At 40.5% G+C, this 17,277-nt stretch overlaps 1 protein-coding gene across 1 annotated transcript in view; it reads left to right on the top strand.

Annotated features, from left to right (window-relative positions):
• The window catches only part of MYOT (myotilin), a 64,045-nt gene extending 49,951 nt beyond the window's left edge, over positions 1–14,094 (top strand). The window contains 9 exon segments of the mRNA XM_048488587.1: positions 2,894–3,050; positions 6,267–6,368; positions 8,550–8,599; positions 9,178–9,310; positions 10,772–10,979; positions 11,509–11,548; positions 11,550–11,666; positions 12,086–12,219; positions 13,464–14,094. Of these exon segments, the coding sequence (XP_048344544.1) occupies positions 2,894–3,050; positions 6,267–6,368; positions 8,550–8,599; positions 9,178–9,310; positions 10,772–10,979; positions 11,509–11,548; positions 11,550–11,666; positions 12,086–12,219; positions 13,464–13,639 (1,117 nt within the window). The 3' untranslated portion in view covers positions 13,640–14,094.
• The last annotated feature ends 3,183 nt before the right edge of the window (positions 14,095–17,277 follow it).

Raw genomic sequence — 17,277 nt, 5'->3', positions numbered from 1 at the left:
GAAAGGGGTTGCTGTGAACAGCATTGTCTTGGACAGTATCTTTTCAGTTAATGTTAATTGTGGGATTATTATATAAAACAAATGGGTTAACACAGGTCTGGAGTGTGATTACTGTTCTTTTGCTTAGAACAGGAATATCCAACTAAGCAGATTATAGTGAACTCCTAAATACACTTGCTGACCAAATCACTCAGCATAACTCAGTTTAGGGTTGCATTGCTAGGGATTCTTTCTATGTAGCATTTCCTGTTTCCATATTGGTGTATCTGGAGACTAAAATCCACAGGGATAGAGTTGTGTGTTTATCCTGTTTCTGGCATAGCTGTTGATTAAGCATGGCAGCAATGAGGCTTCCACATGGCAGGTTTCCCCACAGTATCCTTGTCCAAATCTCCCAGAAGTGGCCAACCAACAAGTTAGGCCAGCAGGGCTTTTGCAAATATTTAAAATAATTAGCACTAAAACATTGTTACATTGATAATATGCAGCAGTAATAACAGGTACAGCAGGTTTTCTGAATTTCCAGATATATTTTTTAATGTAAAAAGATGGTTTTTTTCCTTATATCTCTGTAAGGGAAGCAGATAGACACATCCTTTTGTAAACAAATAAAAGCTGGGAATTCAGAGAACCAACTGCACCCATTGTGACAACGATATATCAATATGATAATATTCTAGCAGTGATTTTATTTAAAACTGTTAAAAGTCTCTGGGTTTAAGGGAAGAAAATGGTTGTTATGCACAGTGTTAAAGAAAATGGCTGCTGAAGATCCAGAATTTCCTACACAAGCAGCTATCCCGGCTTTACTGCAATATTTTTCAAAACTTCAAAACAAAGCAAGGTTGAGGATGATCTGGGAAAACCCCAGGAAGTGCAAAGATGCACCGCAGTGCTGTGGGGAAATGGGGGAAAAAACCACTTCCCAAAAGCATTGAACTTTGTCAGATAACCTATGTAGAAGACGCCTAAGCCAGTGGAATGGAATAAGAGGCAGCATCACTTGGGTGCTGTCCAGCTCTGTATGGAAAATGCCTGGTGACTTTAGTGGAATCTAGATCCTGCTGTTCTCCAGTGTATTACACATTTGGCAATATATGCTTTGACTTTCAGCAGAATATGTAGAGGTCTAACTCTGGGAAATGAAAGGGAAAGGAACATTCTTGTTCCTCATCCTTAATGGAATGAGGAGAGCAAGTTTTCTTGAATGATGGTGAGGATGGGTGCAAACACTCAGAATGGGTGATAGCAAGAACTCTTTGTTATTTCACAACAAAAAAACAAATTATCCATACTTTTATCTACCCAACTTTCTTGCCTTCCTGCTTTAAAAAGCAATGACATCACTGTTCTGCTTAATGCCTGAAGGAAGGGCACAAAGGACAATGGTAGGAGGAATGGCAGGTACTAATAATAGGACTGAAACACAGGTGGCAGGAACACAAGAAGTCTGGGAACTTTAATACCAGTTGGAATTCTGTTTCAGAGAACGGCAAAAGGCTTACTGCATTTCTGAGGTTACCACCATAATACACTGTAAAATGTAATGCATTCCTTTAGTGGTTTTTAATGACAAATTAATATATGTCTACATTTTTATTAAATGATTCAGCATTAATAAAGAAATCCTTATTCATCTCTTGGGCTGCAATCCTAAAGCACACTTTCCCAAAAGAAATTCCACTGCAGTCTGTGAGACTTATTTCTGTATAATTGCGTAGGTGTAAGATGGAAATTGAATGATTTGCAAATGTGGCAGATTCAGAAGCAGATTCCCAGTCCATAAATCCTGCTATAACAATTAAGGGTTATTGATTTTATATGAAGGGCAGAAAAAGGAGAGTAAAATGCTGCCACTGGTATGGCCTGAAAGTTAGGTTAGATAATTCTGTTGATCTTCACCAGTGATTTGTATGAATTGGTTGTCTGACTGTAATCCTATGCAGAGTTTTCCAGTTTAAGCCCACTATAAATTGGTTAAAACAGCATGAATTTATATGAGTACAAATTGTAGTTCTCAAGCAAGATTCAGTCTTTGATTTTTAGATAATCCATGTATATGTGTTAGTGGAAGGAGAATTTCCTCCTTTTAATGGATGAGCTGTAAATGGCAAGCAACTGAAGTAAAAGTATTTTTAAAAATATTTATTTAAAGATACTCTCTTAAATGAATTAGTGGCAAAAAATATTTAATCTGATTAAATGTTGCAGCACTTCTAAAATGCTATGTTTTGAGAGCAAGAGGATTAATTTTCTTTATAAAAAGAAATAAAGTAGTGAGGATATTATTATAAATAGCTGTCCAGAGACTGAGGTACATTTACCTTGGCTCTCTGAGTTTAAAACAAATCAAGTGAAATCCCATTTTTGTGGTTCTGCTGTCTTGTGCAATGATGACAGTTTTCACGCCTTTTCATTATAAAAATAATTCTGAGAGAGAGGAAAACTCCATCCTAAGCAGCATTTTGCCTTCTAAAACCATGGAGTTAAACCCCTGTTTAGAAAGTGTTACTCTTATTAAAACTGATGACCTTAGATCAGAGCAGGGCTGTATAAGATCACATGTAAGATCTATCTCTTAAAATGTAGATTGTTTGGAAGCAAAGTTTTCAGTGAAAAAGCTGTTGGAAAAGTGCACATGGAACATAAGGCATAAGTCCCACAGTGGTCTGTGTTTCTGTTCCTGCAGTCTTTACAGTTGAATCCCGCGAGATACGTGGTACTCTGTACTACAGTTCGGTGAAACATAGAATTCTGTGCATAGTATTAGTGGGTGTCATCTTCTCTTTGCACATCAGCTGGATAATGAGGGACTTGTAATGGTGTTATCTTCAGTACCTTATATCAGTGCCAAACGACCAAATTGAGTCCCCTCCCTTTTCCCTTAAATTAGCAGTTATTCAAAGCCTATGTACAAGAAGCAAGCTAGCAGCACCAAGCAAGTGCAGAAGACTTCTGACAGAGAGATACAAGGAACGAAAGACGCTCTCATTCAAGACTTGGAAAGGAAACTACGATGCAAAGATAACCTTCTCCACAACGGCAACCAAGTAAGAAAGATATATATTGTGTATGCTGAAGACTTAGCAAGTTAACAACTGAATTGGATTACATGAAGTTTAACTATTCAAATAATTTTAATACATTAATGCTAAAAAAACTTTGAATTTTAAAAACAAATGAAGATGCACAAAGCTATTTGTCTTCTCTGACTTAAGTGTCAATCCAGAGGAGACTATCTGCTCATTTCAGAACTGCAGTGATTCTTCTGGAAGTCTGCTTTCCCAGGGCCATTAGATTCTACTGGCTGTAGTACTACTTGGGGATCAGATGTCTCTTGAGTTGCCAGTGCCTTCCTTCTGACCTAGTACCATTCTTGAATGTAGTTCTGTGAATCATAGATATCACCTAAGTTCGTGGGATGAGTGTGTGGAGAGCAATCTAAGTGCAAAGGTTCAAAGCAACCATGTGATCATGGACTTCTTCAAAGTGTGTGAAACTGTAGCACCACAGTTTGAATGATTTTCCTGAGTTGCATCTCCTTTCCCTCAATAGCATTTTGTTCAATTTACTCCATGTCTTGCTATCATTACAAGATGCATGTTGCTCTAGGAATTACAGAAAGGTGGGAAACTTAGGGCTGCTGTTTTCAGTGTCAAGTCCTTGTCTTTAAGGTAACTATGAAAACCATTGTTAGACAACCAGAGTCTTTTGAAAATGATGGAACAACTATAGGGTTTGGGGCAATGGCTTCTCCAACCTACTGAATCACGAGGGCCATAGGAGCAGGACAGTGTGGTTGGCAGGATGACTTTGCTTTAGGACAGTAGAATTGCACTAGATAATCTTATATCAAATTAATACGTTAGGACTGCAAAAGCATGAAGTCTCCTTTCCTTTCCTCCAATAAAAGTTCTATGATATATTGTTCTTGAGTATTAAGTAGTTTTTCTAGTATCTCCTTTAACATGACTATTCATTTTACTGATTTACTGATCAGATGTCCTCTTAAGTGCTGATTTGGTGGCTTTTGTGAGGAAAATAGTCTGCTGAATAGTGCTATCTATCTTATCCAAGATGATCATTTAGATCTGGTTGTGTAGATTCAAGCACAACACAGCTTCATGGCCAGAAATAAGTAGGTCACTTGCACAAATCCTGAGAAACCTACTAGTGGCCAAACATATATATTTATTACACATGAAACAGGCTGAAAGAATAATTTCATTTTTATTCTTTCTCAGTAGGAAGGATTTCAATAAGAACACTATTCCTCAAGTATATCAAACAGTGAAATACTTCAGAGTTTGGCGGCTGGTCTTGCAATACTTTGTGTTCTTACATAAGAGAGGTTGGGTGTGTGCTCCACAAACCTGCTAATGTTGTCAGTATTAGCTGTGCACTTTCAAGAGTCATCCTCATCTGCTTGGCTTTTTTGCAAGAACTTGTGGAGGATGACAAATACACAGCCTTGAAGACAAAATGTCAATTTTAAAAGGCTCTGGAAACCCTATTCTCCTTAACTGAAAGAACCAGACAGCTTTCTACAGTTGTGTATAGCTTGTCCTGAATTACAATGCTTCATATTTGAAAGAGCTTGTATTCAATTCGATTCTCATGGTGCTCCATGAGTTTGAGCAAATAGCAACTCTCTAGACAAACAGCAGCAGTGGAAGGCTTGACACCCCCTTCCCCAATCGAGTCTTGATCTGAATCATAGCTGAATGCTGGATTTTAAACATTGCTGGGAGTTGGAAGTCATGGAACCTTGCCTTTGGAGGATCAAATTGTAAGCTGCCACACTGTGTTGGTGTTGATATATTGCTTTATTTAAACATGACATTTATATTGAAGCAGTGCTGTTAAAGGAGGGGCTGTGGATCAGTGGTAGAGCAACTGCTTGGCATACAGAAGGTCTCTGGTTCAATCCCTGGCATCTCCAGTTGAAAACACCAGGCAGTAGGTAATGGGAAAGTCCACAGGCGGAGAGCCGCTGCCAATCTGAGTAGGTGGTACTCATCTTGATGGATCCACGGTCTGATTCAGTGCAAGGCAGCTTCATGTGTGTTCTTTGTTGCTCCTAATGATGTCTTGTGTCAGAACTTAAGAGTGAAACTGACTTCCAGGTGAAGTGTGTTTCCTTTTCCACCAGGGAGTAGAGACACCATGCGGCTCTACCAGCATGTTATCAGAAACATTTCCCATCGGCTACCAGCATGGCCCGAGTGGCCATGCACATGACAGAGGCGGGGTTGATGGGAATTGTCGCCTCTGAACTGATCTGGAGAGCCTATGTGTTCCTACTCCCCTGCACTAGTCCATTCTGTGTGTGAGTGGCTTGTCTTAGAACAAAAAATGAACACTTGTCAAGCTTTTGATGTGTGATGTGGTAATCTGGCAACATCTTACTCTTTGGAAATTTTTGGCTGATGTCTGTTTATAAAGCGGTGATCCTATTAATTCTTCCTTTCCCTTTTACCCCCTCTAAGAGTAGAAAACTAGCATTGCGGCTCAGATAGTGTTCTGTTTGCTTGGTACAAAAAAGCTTAGTTTGAAGATAGATGTAAAACTATTAGAGCAGGTGGAAAGAGCAGCCCTCCTGTAGTTACTTGGAATGTATCTTGACAAAAAGGGCCCACTGGGAATGAGGAGAAATAGTCCTTATGTTTGCAGCAATAGTCTATAGACCATGCTGAGTGTAGGCCCACTATAGAAAATCTCTTCCGCCCTGAAGCATCTGGCACTTAAATCAAGATCCTTTTTCTTCAGTTGATGAGTGGAATAATGGACACATTCATATGGTGTTTTAAAAGTGGGAGGGGGAGAGCAGTAGCTGTTCTGCCTGAAGCATGGTAGTAGGGGCAAGATTGCCCTCAGATCTTCAGTGGCCTGAACATCCGTCACTTGAAATTGTGGAGGAGGAGGCTGGGCTTGTTCCGTGGCTTAGAGATATGCTCTTCCTTCTAATATTTCCTTCCTTGATTCGTAGCTTGTCTCTCTCAGCCCCCCATACCTGATTATGGAAGTTTTCCTTTGTCATAATTAACAGGTTTTGCCATAAAGGCTGCTTCTATGCAATAAGTACTATCAACAGTTGATCCTGGACAGCAGTGGCTAGAGCTGCTGCTTAAACAGCTTGCCCCTTTGGTCAACATAAATTTTTTTTTATCCTTTTCTGTATGTTCTGCCATGAGCTCTGTCATGCCGAATAGAAATTAAAATTCAACCAAGTTTTTTCTAACTAGTTTTCCCTTTGCCCTGTTAAGCGTTTAAGCTACGAGGAGAGAATGGCTCGTAGGTTACTTGGACCAGAAAATGCCGCATCTGTATTTGAATCACAGAGTGAGGAAAATGCACAGGATTCACAGGTGGGTAGCCTTTATTGTATATGGCAAAAGGCTGTTGAGCATAAAACATAAATCATAAACCATAATTGGGATAGCCAGAGTTGAAGATGCTAATCAGATTTAAAAAAAAAAACTTTTCACCCTTAAGATACAACTTCAGCCTTTTGGGAGTTGGCAGGGGGGATGCCAAATCAAGCAACATCACTGCATATGATGCAAGTAAGTCAGTATCTGAAAGGGAAAAAAACCCAGCTTTTCTGCTTCTGAGGAGAAGTTTAAGCCTTTCAAGAACTGTGCAGAGGGAACTGTGCAGAGAGAACAATATAATCATACACATCTTTCAGAACCAGTATTCAACATAAATATACAGAGTTTCTGGGAGTAGCAGCCAGCAAGCAGAGCTGTTGGCCTTTGCCCAGGGTTATCCACTGAGGTCATGGCCAAGGTGGGGTTTGTATCCAGTTTCTTGTGCTGCCTGGTTAATGTGAGTAGGGTTACTCTAGCCCCTGGCTGACCTCCAGTGCCTCTCCGCGATGTATGTCTTGCCCTTGACTAGAGCATGTCCTGGAAACAAGAAGTTCTGAGTGACTTGCTGGCATTAGAAGGTGTTTGTCAAATATATTGGTTAGAGCATCTACTTCAATCCTACTCACAACTTTTAAAATTACACTGAGTGGTTGAACCCAAGAACAAATTTCTTAATAAAACTTAGTTTTTTCTCTCTGTACTGAAAAAAGCCTTTTCTGAACAGTAACCATTCTTAAGAGTGGCTACAGGGTTGTTGTTGTGTTGGGCTTTTTGGATGTAGGCCAGGGGTGTTCAATTCTGGCATCTCAGATGTTCATGGACTACGATTCCCATCAGTCCTTACCAGCCAATTGGCCATGCTGGCAGGGGTTGATGGGAATTGTAGTCCATGAACATCTGGGGTTCCAAAGTTGGACACCCCTGATGTAGGCAGTTCATTTAATTCGTATTGCCAAACAGAAATGAAATGATATATTTTATATACATACACATATTAGAGGACTTATGGTACTTTGTATTGACTTATTGTGAAATTATCATTTTAACTTCCTTTTAATGTGTGAAATTGCGCTGCATAAGTGGTTGTAGTGAGAGCATTCCTCCCTTGTTTCTGTAGGTCCTGTGGGTTAATGAATCCAAGCTGGTATGGTCAGTCCCTTTGTTTCTCCGCAGCAGTGTTTCTTCATTGTTCCAGGAAGTCATATTTGTCCTCTGCCAGAGGAACATGGTCTTGAGCAAAGGCGTGAATAACAGATTTGCTCCATTTATGTGTATGGAGAAAATCAGTTTTGCATTATATTTCTAGATAGTTGAAATAAAATCAGCTCTAGATATTGTTTTTGCAGAAATAGTGTCCAATATCTTTATCCAAATCGTAAGATTAGACTCTGGTGGCAACTCCCATATTAAAGTATATTTGTAAAAGTTTTTGGCTTGTAGTCTTGGTGGATGTGAAGAACTAGTTACAGAGCTTATATGTTGCAAATACTTAGAACTGTCAGTGCTGCACTTCCTATATTTAACTGTCCTCATTGTTGAAATGGTAGGAATACCACAGTGCCTGAATTATACCTGGTGTTGAATTCTATTACATTTGGTATGTTCTTCAAAACGCTAACATAAAAAAGTCTTGTTAGGGAGGGTAAAAACATTTCAGCTGCTGAAAATGTTTCTCTGATTTAGTGAAAAAGCTGTTGGAAAAGTTAGCTGGCGCTATGATCTAATGGGGAAAGTATTTTCCAACTTAAGATGTGTTAATTACCATTTGTACCCTTTTTGAGTGGATACGACAGTGTGCTGTTGCCAGTGCTGTATTAAAGTGACTTCTATTCCTGCTCAACTGAAGGACACCATGTCCCTAGCTCCCATTTCAGTTAGTCTAGTGGGATAATAGCCTTCCCTTTTTTCCTCTAACAAAGGCTACATCTTTGCCAAAATATTTTTGGTAAGCTGAGAGAATTGCATCATGGCACATATGTGTTTCCTGATGTCACTTGTTACTACTGATGACTGTGCGATAGAATAAAATTTACTGTTGCCCTAGAAAATTAAATGCTTGCTTTAATAGGGTTTCTTTTGAAAAGCAAGCTACTGAGATTGGATGTAAAGCTCAGACTCAGTTGTAACTGTTTAGCATGATCAGATAGTGGTAACGTCTTCTCTTGGTCTTCCCAGCAGCAGACTTTAGAAAGCACAAGACTGCAAGTGCCTTCAGTGCAAACCAGGTAACTGCTATGCACTGCTTTTCTGGTGCAATGTATTTTTTTGTGTATTCTGATGATACAGGACTGTTTTCAGTTTGTGTATGCATTTCATGTAGTTGGTAGAATGAAATACCTGAAGCTGTATTTAGTGGGGTGGCTGTCAAAATATGCCGGTTGCCTGATCAGTGGGGTGATACCTAATGCTTTAAGTAATGCATTTCAAAATGCATACTGATGACTTGAGGAACAGTGGCAGCTTATACAAAAATGCATATTATAATTTACTTGCTTCAGCATTTGTAAGGGAAAACTTTAAAGCGTGCAAAATCTGGACATTATACCTTTGAGTATGAAGAAGCCAAGAGCTCCATTATGTGAAGGTAGTTCTCTTATTCAACACGGTAATGGCTTTGTTTGCTACCATAGTGGAATTTCACATGCAGGAACATAATTTTGTCCCTTTGGGAATTTTGGTCCCTGGATGACTGTTTAGCAGTGGTATTAAAGCATACTGGGTATGCATGTATAGGTTGGGATTATCTGAGGATGGGCAATACAAGAAATATCATTTCTTTAAATTGGCAAATGTACTTTTATAGGAGCAGACCATCTTCAAGAGGGGAGAGAGGTGAGCATGGCTCCATCCAGGAGAAGTTTTTTCAGCCACGTTTTGTTCAAGTACCTGAAGACATAACAGTTGAAGAGGGACGATTCTGCAGGGTTGACTTCAAGGTAATAATAATTCCAAGTTGCTGATCAACATAAATGAAATTACAATAGTTCTATTTCCCATCCCATCCCCGCCCCCTCCCCCAAGTCATTGTGACACCGTGCAGCATTATCTCTTGTTCATCCAATGTTCTTGGGAAGCTCAAAAATGGAATATGAAGGTGGTAAAATTTCTCTCCGCCATCTGTTGTTTGGAAGAACAGTGCCTCTAATCAAGCATTTAATTCACTATTGTTAATAGCATTGATAAACCTAAATCCTCCATAAATCTTTCTAATCCTCTTTTAAAACACTCTAAGTCATTGGCCATCACATCTTGTGGTAATGAATTCTGTACATTACTTATGGAATTCCAGTATTAGGAATTAGTTAAAGCCTTGGGCAGTCTGATCACCAACAGTTCAACAGCTCTCTTATGTAGCTATAAAAATATGGAGCATTTCCTCTTCTATAGGCCAAGCTCTTCTATAGCTCCTTGTTGCTTTGGACAAGTGGCCAATATCGTATAGAAAGGAAAACATGGACATATATCTATCAACATTCTTGTTATCCTTCGCTTTTTCTCCAGTCTTGATTCATATTGACAGAATCTGCAAATGAGCCAAGAAGTTGGTATTTTGTTGCAAATTCTCAAATTGAATAGTTCCCTGGCTTGACTTTACTATCTTCACATTCTTTCTTGTGACCTAGTTTTGTGTTATACCATTTCTTTTATATGCTGCATACGCTACTGTGTATATAATTTGATAGTGACCATTTTTGTCCCAATCTTTTCTTCATCCAAAGTTAAGTATTTAGCTTTGTGCTCTAAAAACTTACAGGCCAAAATTTCCTTTAAAAATCTTAGTGACTATGTGTAAATGCACCTAAAGCCACAAGTCGCAAAACTAGATCAATTACCAATACATAGTTCTATTTCACATAATATGACATTTAACTGTTTTTCAGGGCTGTTTAATACATTACAAAATAGATTATATTTTATAAACTAGATCGAACTACAATTCAGAATCAGCTACCAGCATGGCCAATTGGCCATGCTGACAGAGGCTGATGGGAATTGTAGTTCCTGAACATCTGGAGAGCCGCAGGTTCCCTACCCCTGCCATAGATCATTCCACATTTTGATATACTTGTTATGATTTTCAAACATTAAATTCTCAAATACACTATATCCTGCTTGGAAATACTTTATAGAGCATGCCACTTGTTTTATTTTGGGACTTATATATTGGGACAGTCACAAGGTAGTCCCATACAGACATGATCTTGGGCATAAACTGTGGTAGTTTTCACACATGGCATTGCCCCACAGTATGTCTTGCCCTGACCAGGCTAGCCCAGCCTCATTAGATTTCAGAAGCTCATCAGGATTGTACTTGGATGGAAAACCACCAAGGAAGGGTTGCCTTAAGTTGACTGACTTGACATCACTTTCCTCCACCACTATCTTTCCTCTTGCAGGTCAGTGGACTACCAGCTCCAGATGTGGCATGGTATTTAAATGGACGGCTGGTTCACCCAGATGATTTTCATAAAATGATTGTATCTGAAAAAGGCTTCCACTCATTCATTTTTGAAGTAGTTCAAGTCTCTGATGCAGGAACATGGGAGTGTGTAGCTTTTAATCGTGCCGGAGAAGCTTCTTTCACAGTAAAACTGGATGTCATTGGTACGAGAGTGCTTGGATATTTCATGTGGTGTGTTTTTTGAACTGATTTATCTTGACTGTCTCTTCCTCATGTTCATTGTGATGGACATTTTGAAGCAGCAGAATTACTTTTAGGCTAAGCTTAAATGATAGTGATATATTCCTACACTAAGGATTGGGTTTGGAAACAATTTTAGTAACATTATTGAATGCCATTAGTTAAATGTACCTAATTTTGCTAAAGACAGAATAAATCCCTAATGGATTCTCTATTTTCCTCCTTCTCCATATCACACCTTTATTCAAACATTGGGACAAAAGATGCATACATGTCAATAAAGAATCCATGTTTAAGCTAGGGTTTCCCATCTGAATTGGGGCACCAAAAAGTTTATAATGGATCCATTGACCTCAGGCAGCAAGGAATATAATTTTATCAGGCTGTCTGGAATATATCTTTTATTGGCCTTCTGTTTCGCTTTTTTTGTTTGTTTTTGATCTGTTAATGCATGTTAAACATTCTAATTTTTTTTCTTGTTAAAATCTCCAGCACGAGAACACCGGAAAGCTCCAGCTTTCATATTTAAACCACAAAGTTTATGAGGGGGATTCAGCCCGGCTTGAGTGCCAAGTCTCGGCTATCCCTCCACCACAGATCTACTGGAAAAGAAATAATGAAATGGTACAGTTCAATACAGATCGAATAAGGTAGGTAGCTACCTGACTGGTGTACTCTCAGCTCATTGGAAGTCAAGGTAGAATCAGATTTTTGGTGGTCCTAGAGAGTTAGAAGTATTACAAATGCTCTTTTAATATAGGCTGTTGTCTCTGTGGTTCCATACACTAGCATAAGTATTGATTGGTTAATGGTATAGAAAAATTAATAGTAGAATTTGTCCTGGGTTCACTTAGCACTCTTTACAAAGTGTTGGTTTACAGAGTACAAAGTTGACCACCTTGCTTGCTTAAAAATCCAGATCTAGCTGCGATTGAATCTGGAGAAAAGAAAATGTCTGAACATTTCTGAAGAATGATTAGCATCTATGTGTTTAAGTACATTGATGTTTCATTGTGGGGAGAAAATGTAAACTGTTAATTCAATTTGTGTGCATATTTGTTTCCCCTAGTATGTTTCATGATGCTTCTGGGAAAGTCTGCCTGTTGATCCACAATGTAATTAAAAAAGATGCTGGCTGGTACACAGTATCTGCAGTCAATGAGGCAGGAGTGGCGACTTGTCATGCCAGATTGGATGTAGCCAGTAAGTAATCTTTTTTTTAAAAAAAATGTGAGTGTAGACCAGGGGTAGGGAACCTGCGGCTCTCCAGATGTTCAGGAACTACAATTCCCATCAGCCTCTGTCAGCATGGCCAATTGGCCATGCTGGTAGGGGCTGATGGGAATTGTAGTTCCTGAACATCTGGAGAGCCGCAGGTTCCCTACCCCTGATGTAGACTAATGTTTTGAGTCAACTTTTTGAGTACTTTCATCTAGCCTGACTTTAAATGCACATCCCCGGCAATGCAAAAATAGGACTAGGAGGCTACCTGCTCTGGAGATGGGTGCTGTAGCTGCCACTCCATGGAGCATCAGCAGTAAAATGTGGGCAGGGAGGCTGGTGTTGGCAATATCTTGACATCAGTCCAGTGCTAAAATGGAAAGTGACATCAGTGCTGAAATGGAAACTAACATCAGTCCAGTGCTGAAATGGAAAGTGACATGCTATGATTGCTGACTGCAATTTTTGAAGTCTTTACTACCCCACTTTGCTCCTGGGAACTGCCAATTAAAAACAATTTATACCCATTAGGAGTAAACTAAGTTGTTACCTGCATTGCTAAATTATAAAGGGGGGGTGGGTGGGAGTATTTGTTTCATAGTTGGAACACTAGGTAATAGGAAAGCTAAAAGTTGCATTGTCTCATTTTAACATGCACTTAGCATTGGTCCCCACACAAGTAATGGCCCTGTCCCATATAAGTTACCTATACCTAAATCTAAAAATTTCAGTAGGTTTAGGTCACTGGTATTCACTCCACTGCTTATGTAGAGCCACATTAACCATTACCATAAATCAGAAGACTGCTGACCACAAATCCATGAGGTAAGGGCCTTGACCTCATTTCTCATACTGAAGGGGCCACTACATTCTGGGAGGTTTTTTACATTCCTGAAACATGGAATGTGTGGCACTTTGGGGAACAGTGCTGAGAAGAGCCACATTTGCTCCTAAGGTACTACAGGTAACCTAAACCTGTGATACTAACCTGAGGTAGGATTAGGGTGCCTCTGTTCAACATGGACAGTATTGATGCGCTAAGCATGTGCATGTCTTCTGGGTGTGAGAGGCAATTATTAATTAAGTTCCTTAAGTCTATACTATGCAGCTACTCTGCAGTAGCAAAAAAGGGGATATTTCATTCACCTGTACAATAGTTTTTCTCCCCTTTATTGAAATGGTGATAGGAATTAATGCTTTAATATAATTTTCAAAATCTATTTCAGCTCACACGTACAAACCAGTTCCACATCCAAAGCAACTGAGGGTTCGACCAACTTTTAGCAAATACTTGGCACTGAATGGCAAAGGTTTGGATGTGAAACAAGCTTTCCTGCCTGACGAAGGCGAGTTTCAGCGTATGGCAGTGCAGTCCGGACTCTATGAGAGTGATGAACTTTAACTGAAACCAAGGGAGAAAAGTTCTAGAGCTGCTGCAACAGACACTTAGGTATGGCACATAGGTGCAATTAAGTGGTAGTTCCACTGATAGAAAACATATCTAATACATTTTTAATTTATATTTTGACTCCGGCTCTTACTTCCTGCTGTTGTGACTTACAAATTTGTGAAAATCAATCTTGTGTGACTGTCACAGTGGGAAATGGCAAATGTTTGTATTGTTAATTGTAAAGGCCAAGAATCCAGGCTGTGGATGACTATGAAAGTGCAGAGGTCTTGATGGCACCAAGACGAAGTCCCAAGATTTTTGTAAAAGTAGTTTTTATTTGTACTGCTTTGTTAATACCACTCCCAATAGTGTTACATTTTTCTGCTGGCTGAATACTAAGCATAACTTGAGTGTTTTCAATGATGATAGTAGTATACTGATGCAAATAAAGTTTTAAATACAACATGTGAATTTGCCAGTTATACTTTATGTTTAAGGAACGTATCAGACAAACTTAAATCTTGAGTTCTACTTTAGCTTGTATTTTAAAAAATGTTTTGCAGAGGGAACCTGTCTACATCAAGAAAACTAGAATTCCAGCCTCTTGCATACTCAAACCATATAGTGGATCTCTGGTTTGTTGGAAGTTAATTTAGTATCTGTAACTCTCCTTTTACAGACTTGATGGAATACCAAGGAGATTCAGATAACCAATCATAGTGCCATCTTAAGCAGAGTTACACCCTCTGTGCCCATGAACGTAGAAAGGAATAACTCAGTTTAGAATGGCACTGATAAAACATCACAACTTATGTTTCACAGGGAAAATTGGTCACAGCAAAGTTTACCCAGATCATTATTCAAAAGATATTTGTATACAAAGATGGAACGTGGCAGTTCTTGCTTGGATTGATGTCCATGGGAAGGGATTTCAGACACTGTATTTGGGAAGGATCTCCAGCAGGTACTCAAGGAGATTCTGTAACTTAGCAGCTCTTACAAAGAGACAACACTTGCTTCCAATGGGGGATGGGGCACCCCTTTTGAGGGTCCATATCTTTGGACCCCCTGAGCCAACTTTCACCAAACCTGGCTGGTGTCAGCAGGAGATTCTCCTGATGATATCACCTATGTTTAGTGAAGTTTGGTTCAGGGGGTCCAAAGATATGGACCCTCAAAAGGGTAGCCCCATCTACTATTAGCTCCCATTGGAAACACTGGTATTCACCAGTGGAAACCTCCCCTTTGGAGGTCCATAACTTTGGACCCCCTGAACCAAACTTCACCAAACTTGGCTGGTATCATCAGGAGTGTCACCTGACGATAGCCTGAAATTTTGGTGCTGCTAACCTAAAACATGCACCCCCTGCAGGCAAAAAACAAAAAAAAAACACTTTAAAATACCAAAAAACCACAAATGGTGGACAGAGCTTCGGACATGCAACGGGGGGCGGGGGGGTTGAACCCGAGAATCGCCCCCTTACCTACATCCTTCAAACTGAGTATTGTAATGCTCCTGTACAGGCCTGCGATATAGCCTCACTCTGACAAACTGACATCTTTTCTGAAAGCCAATTACCATCTACACTGAACTTTGCAAACACTTTAAAATCTGTTATACTAGCAATTCACACACACACACACACACACACACACACGAAAGCCAACCAGCAGCAAAGAAAAGATCAGCTCTGGGGAACATTCATTGCCCTTGGGTATTGGGGGAATTTCCCCCCTTGTTATCCCCGGTTTTCACAAAAACTTACAGCCCCCTTGTTATCCCCAGTTTTCACAAAAACTTACACAACCAGGGTAGAGCAATGCAACATGCCCCCTATTCTATGGGATAAAGAAAGAGAAAAAAAGGGAGAGAACAGGGAAGGGAAGGGAGGCCAGCCAAGATGGATACAACCCCATTGCTGGCCTCAAGTATAGGTCTGGGGGAACGGCTCTGTCTTGCAGGGTCCTGGTCTATCTGGCAGAGTGGTTCACCAGGGTGGAGCTAAGGCTGAAAAAAGTGAGTCTGGATACAACTCACAACACACTTGTCCTGATGCAAAGCTGCTCACACATTTCCAGTGTCAGAATGTGCGTTATTGTGCGAACTATGAACTACTATCCTGTGAATATGTATATAACTGTGTTTATATGCAATACAAAATATTTTTTCACATTCAGTAATACAGTACATGGTTGAACAGAATGTAAATCCCATAAAGCACAATTTGCAGCAACAGATGCCACCCTAAGTGTACAAATTTTGGGTTTTAGTAAGCAGACAGCAGGTAAAGAACAACCTTATTTGTATGTATTCTGTCAGCAAGCAATACCCAATTTAGGCACATGGACACTCTCCAAATACATCACATATAGTTTTTCCTTGGAAATTCACGTGAAGCATAAAATACAAACTGTGATCAGAACTTTGCCATCACTGTGAGGTGTACTTTCTATATATTATTCCCGGCTCAAACTCAAGTTTAAATACAAATTAAAATATATATCTTAACAACCAGCGTTCTGAGAGTATTATTCCACCTCCAAACTAACTCAAAGAACGTGAGAGATCAGAAACGAACAGGGCTGTTTCACGTGTAATAATTGCGGAGATGATTTCCACGGATGCCCTCCAGGGCTTTAGCACCACGATCCTGAAATATGCGTACCGCCTTGTTGATGACACTGCCGCCTTCCACCTGGTGAAACTCCGACATCCCCTCAACTGTTAAGGGGGAGGCGATTCTAAGCACTTAATTCCGCAGGGCTTGCATTTGAGGAAAGGTGCTTCGAACGGGGCTGCAAAGGTGCAGCAGCCTCTCCCTCTTAATATCCTCCAGGACAGGTGAATTATGGTCATGCGCTGCCCTTCCTCCGGGGCAGGGTACTCGGGAGGTTAGGCTGGCAGAAGCGAGCACAAGTTGACCTAGCGACTGCTGGGATCTCGGAGTCGACTCTCTTCCTTGCTAACTGCAAGAGGTTCTTCGTTGTTCGTTATCTGAACACGCTACATTCGAACGCCGAGGGGAGAAGAGGCGGCGGCGGCGGCGGCGGCGGCGCGGCAGCTCCTTTTCTTTCCAATCCTTTTCTTTCCAAGCTCCTTTTCTTTCCCGCCATGGATCTGCCGAAAACCACCAGCCAGGATACCAGCACGACAGCAGGACTAGGGAGACGAGGCACCGGTGGGTAGGGCCACGCTCACCTCCCGCCCTTTGGGGGCGAGCCCAGCAGCCTGCCATTCTCCACCCTGACTCTTTCCTGACGGATGGGGTCCCTTCTTCGCTCACCGCCTCCGCCGTCTTCCTCTCTAGCCTTCTGTTGGGAGTAATGTGGGGCCGATCAAAAATGTTACCCGAAGGGGCTTTAGCACCACGATCCTGAACCATGTGTACAGCCTGTTGATGTCACTGCCTGAAATATTTGTGAATGACAGTGAGGGGTGGCTCCCCCCCCCCCCCACAGGCGAATCAAGGACCTGTTAGTCATGGCTAATCGTGTATGTGCTGCTTTTAGATTCCTGGGGAAACCCTCAGCCATAGAGGTCAAAAAAGTCCAATCTGGAGTGTCCAAAAGCCATATGCCACCACCCACTTTCCCATCAGCATAATAATATGAAGGAGATTATGGTTGTTTTCTAACATTCTGGAACAGGG

Source organism: Sphaerodactylus townsendi, linkage group LG03, assembly GCF_021028975.2.
Source record: "Sphaerodactylus townsendi isolate TG3544 linkage group LG03, MPM_Stown_v2.3, whole genome shotgun sequence".
Taxonomy (NCBI): Eukaryota; Metazoa; Chordata; class Lepidosauria; order Squamata; family Sphaerodactylidae; genus Sphaerodactylus; species Sphaerodactylus townsendi.
This window is presented reverse-complemented; position numbering and strand designations above follow the sequence as displayed.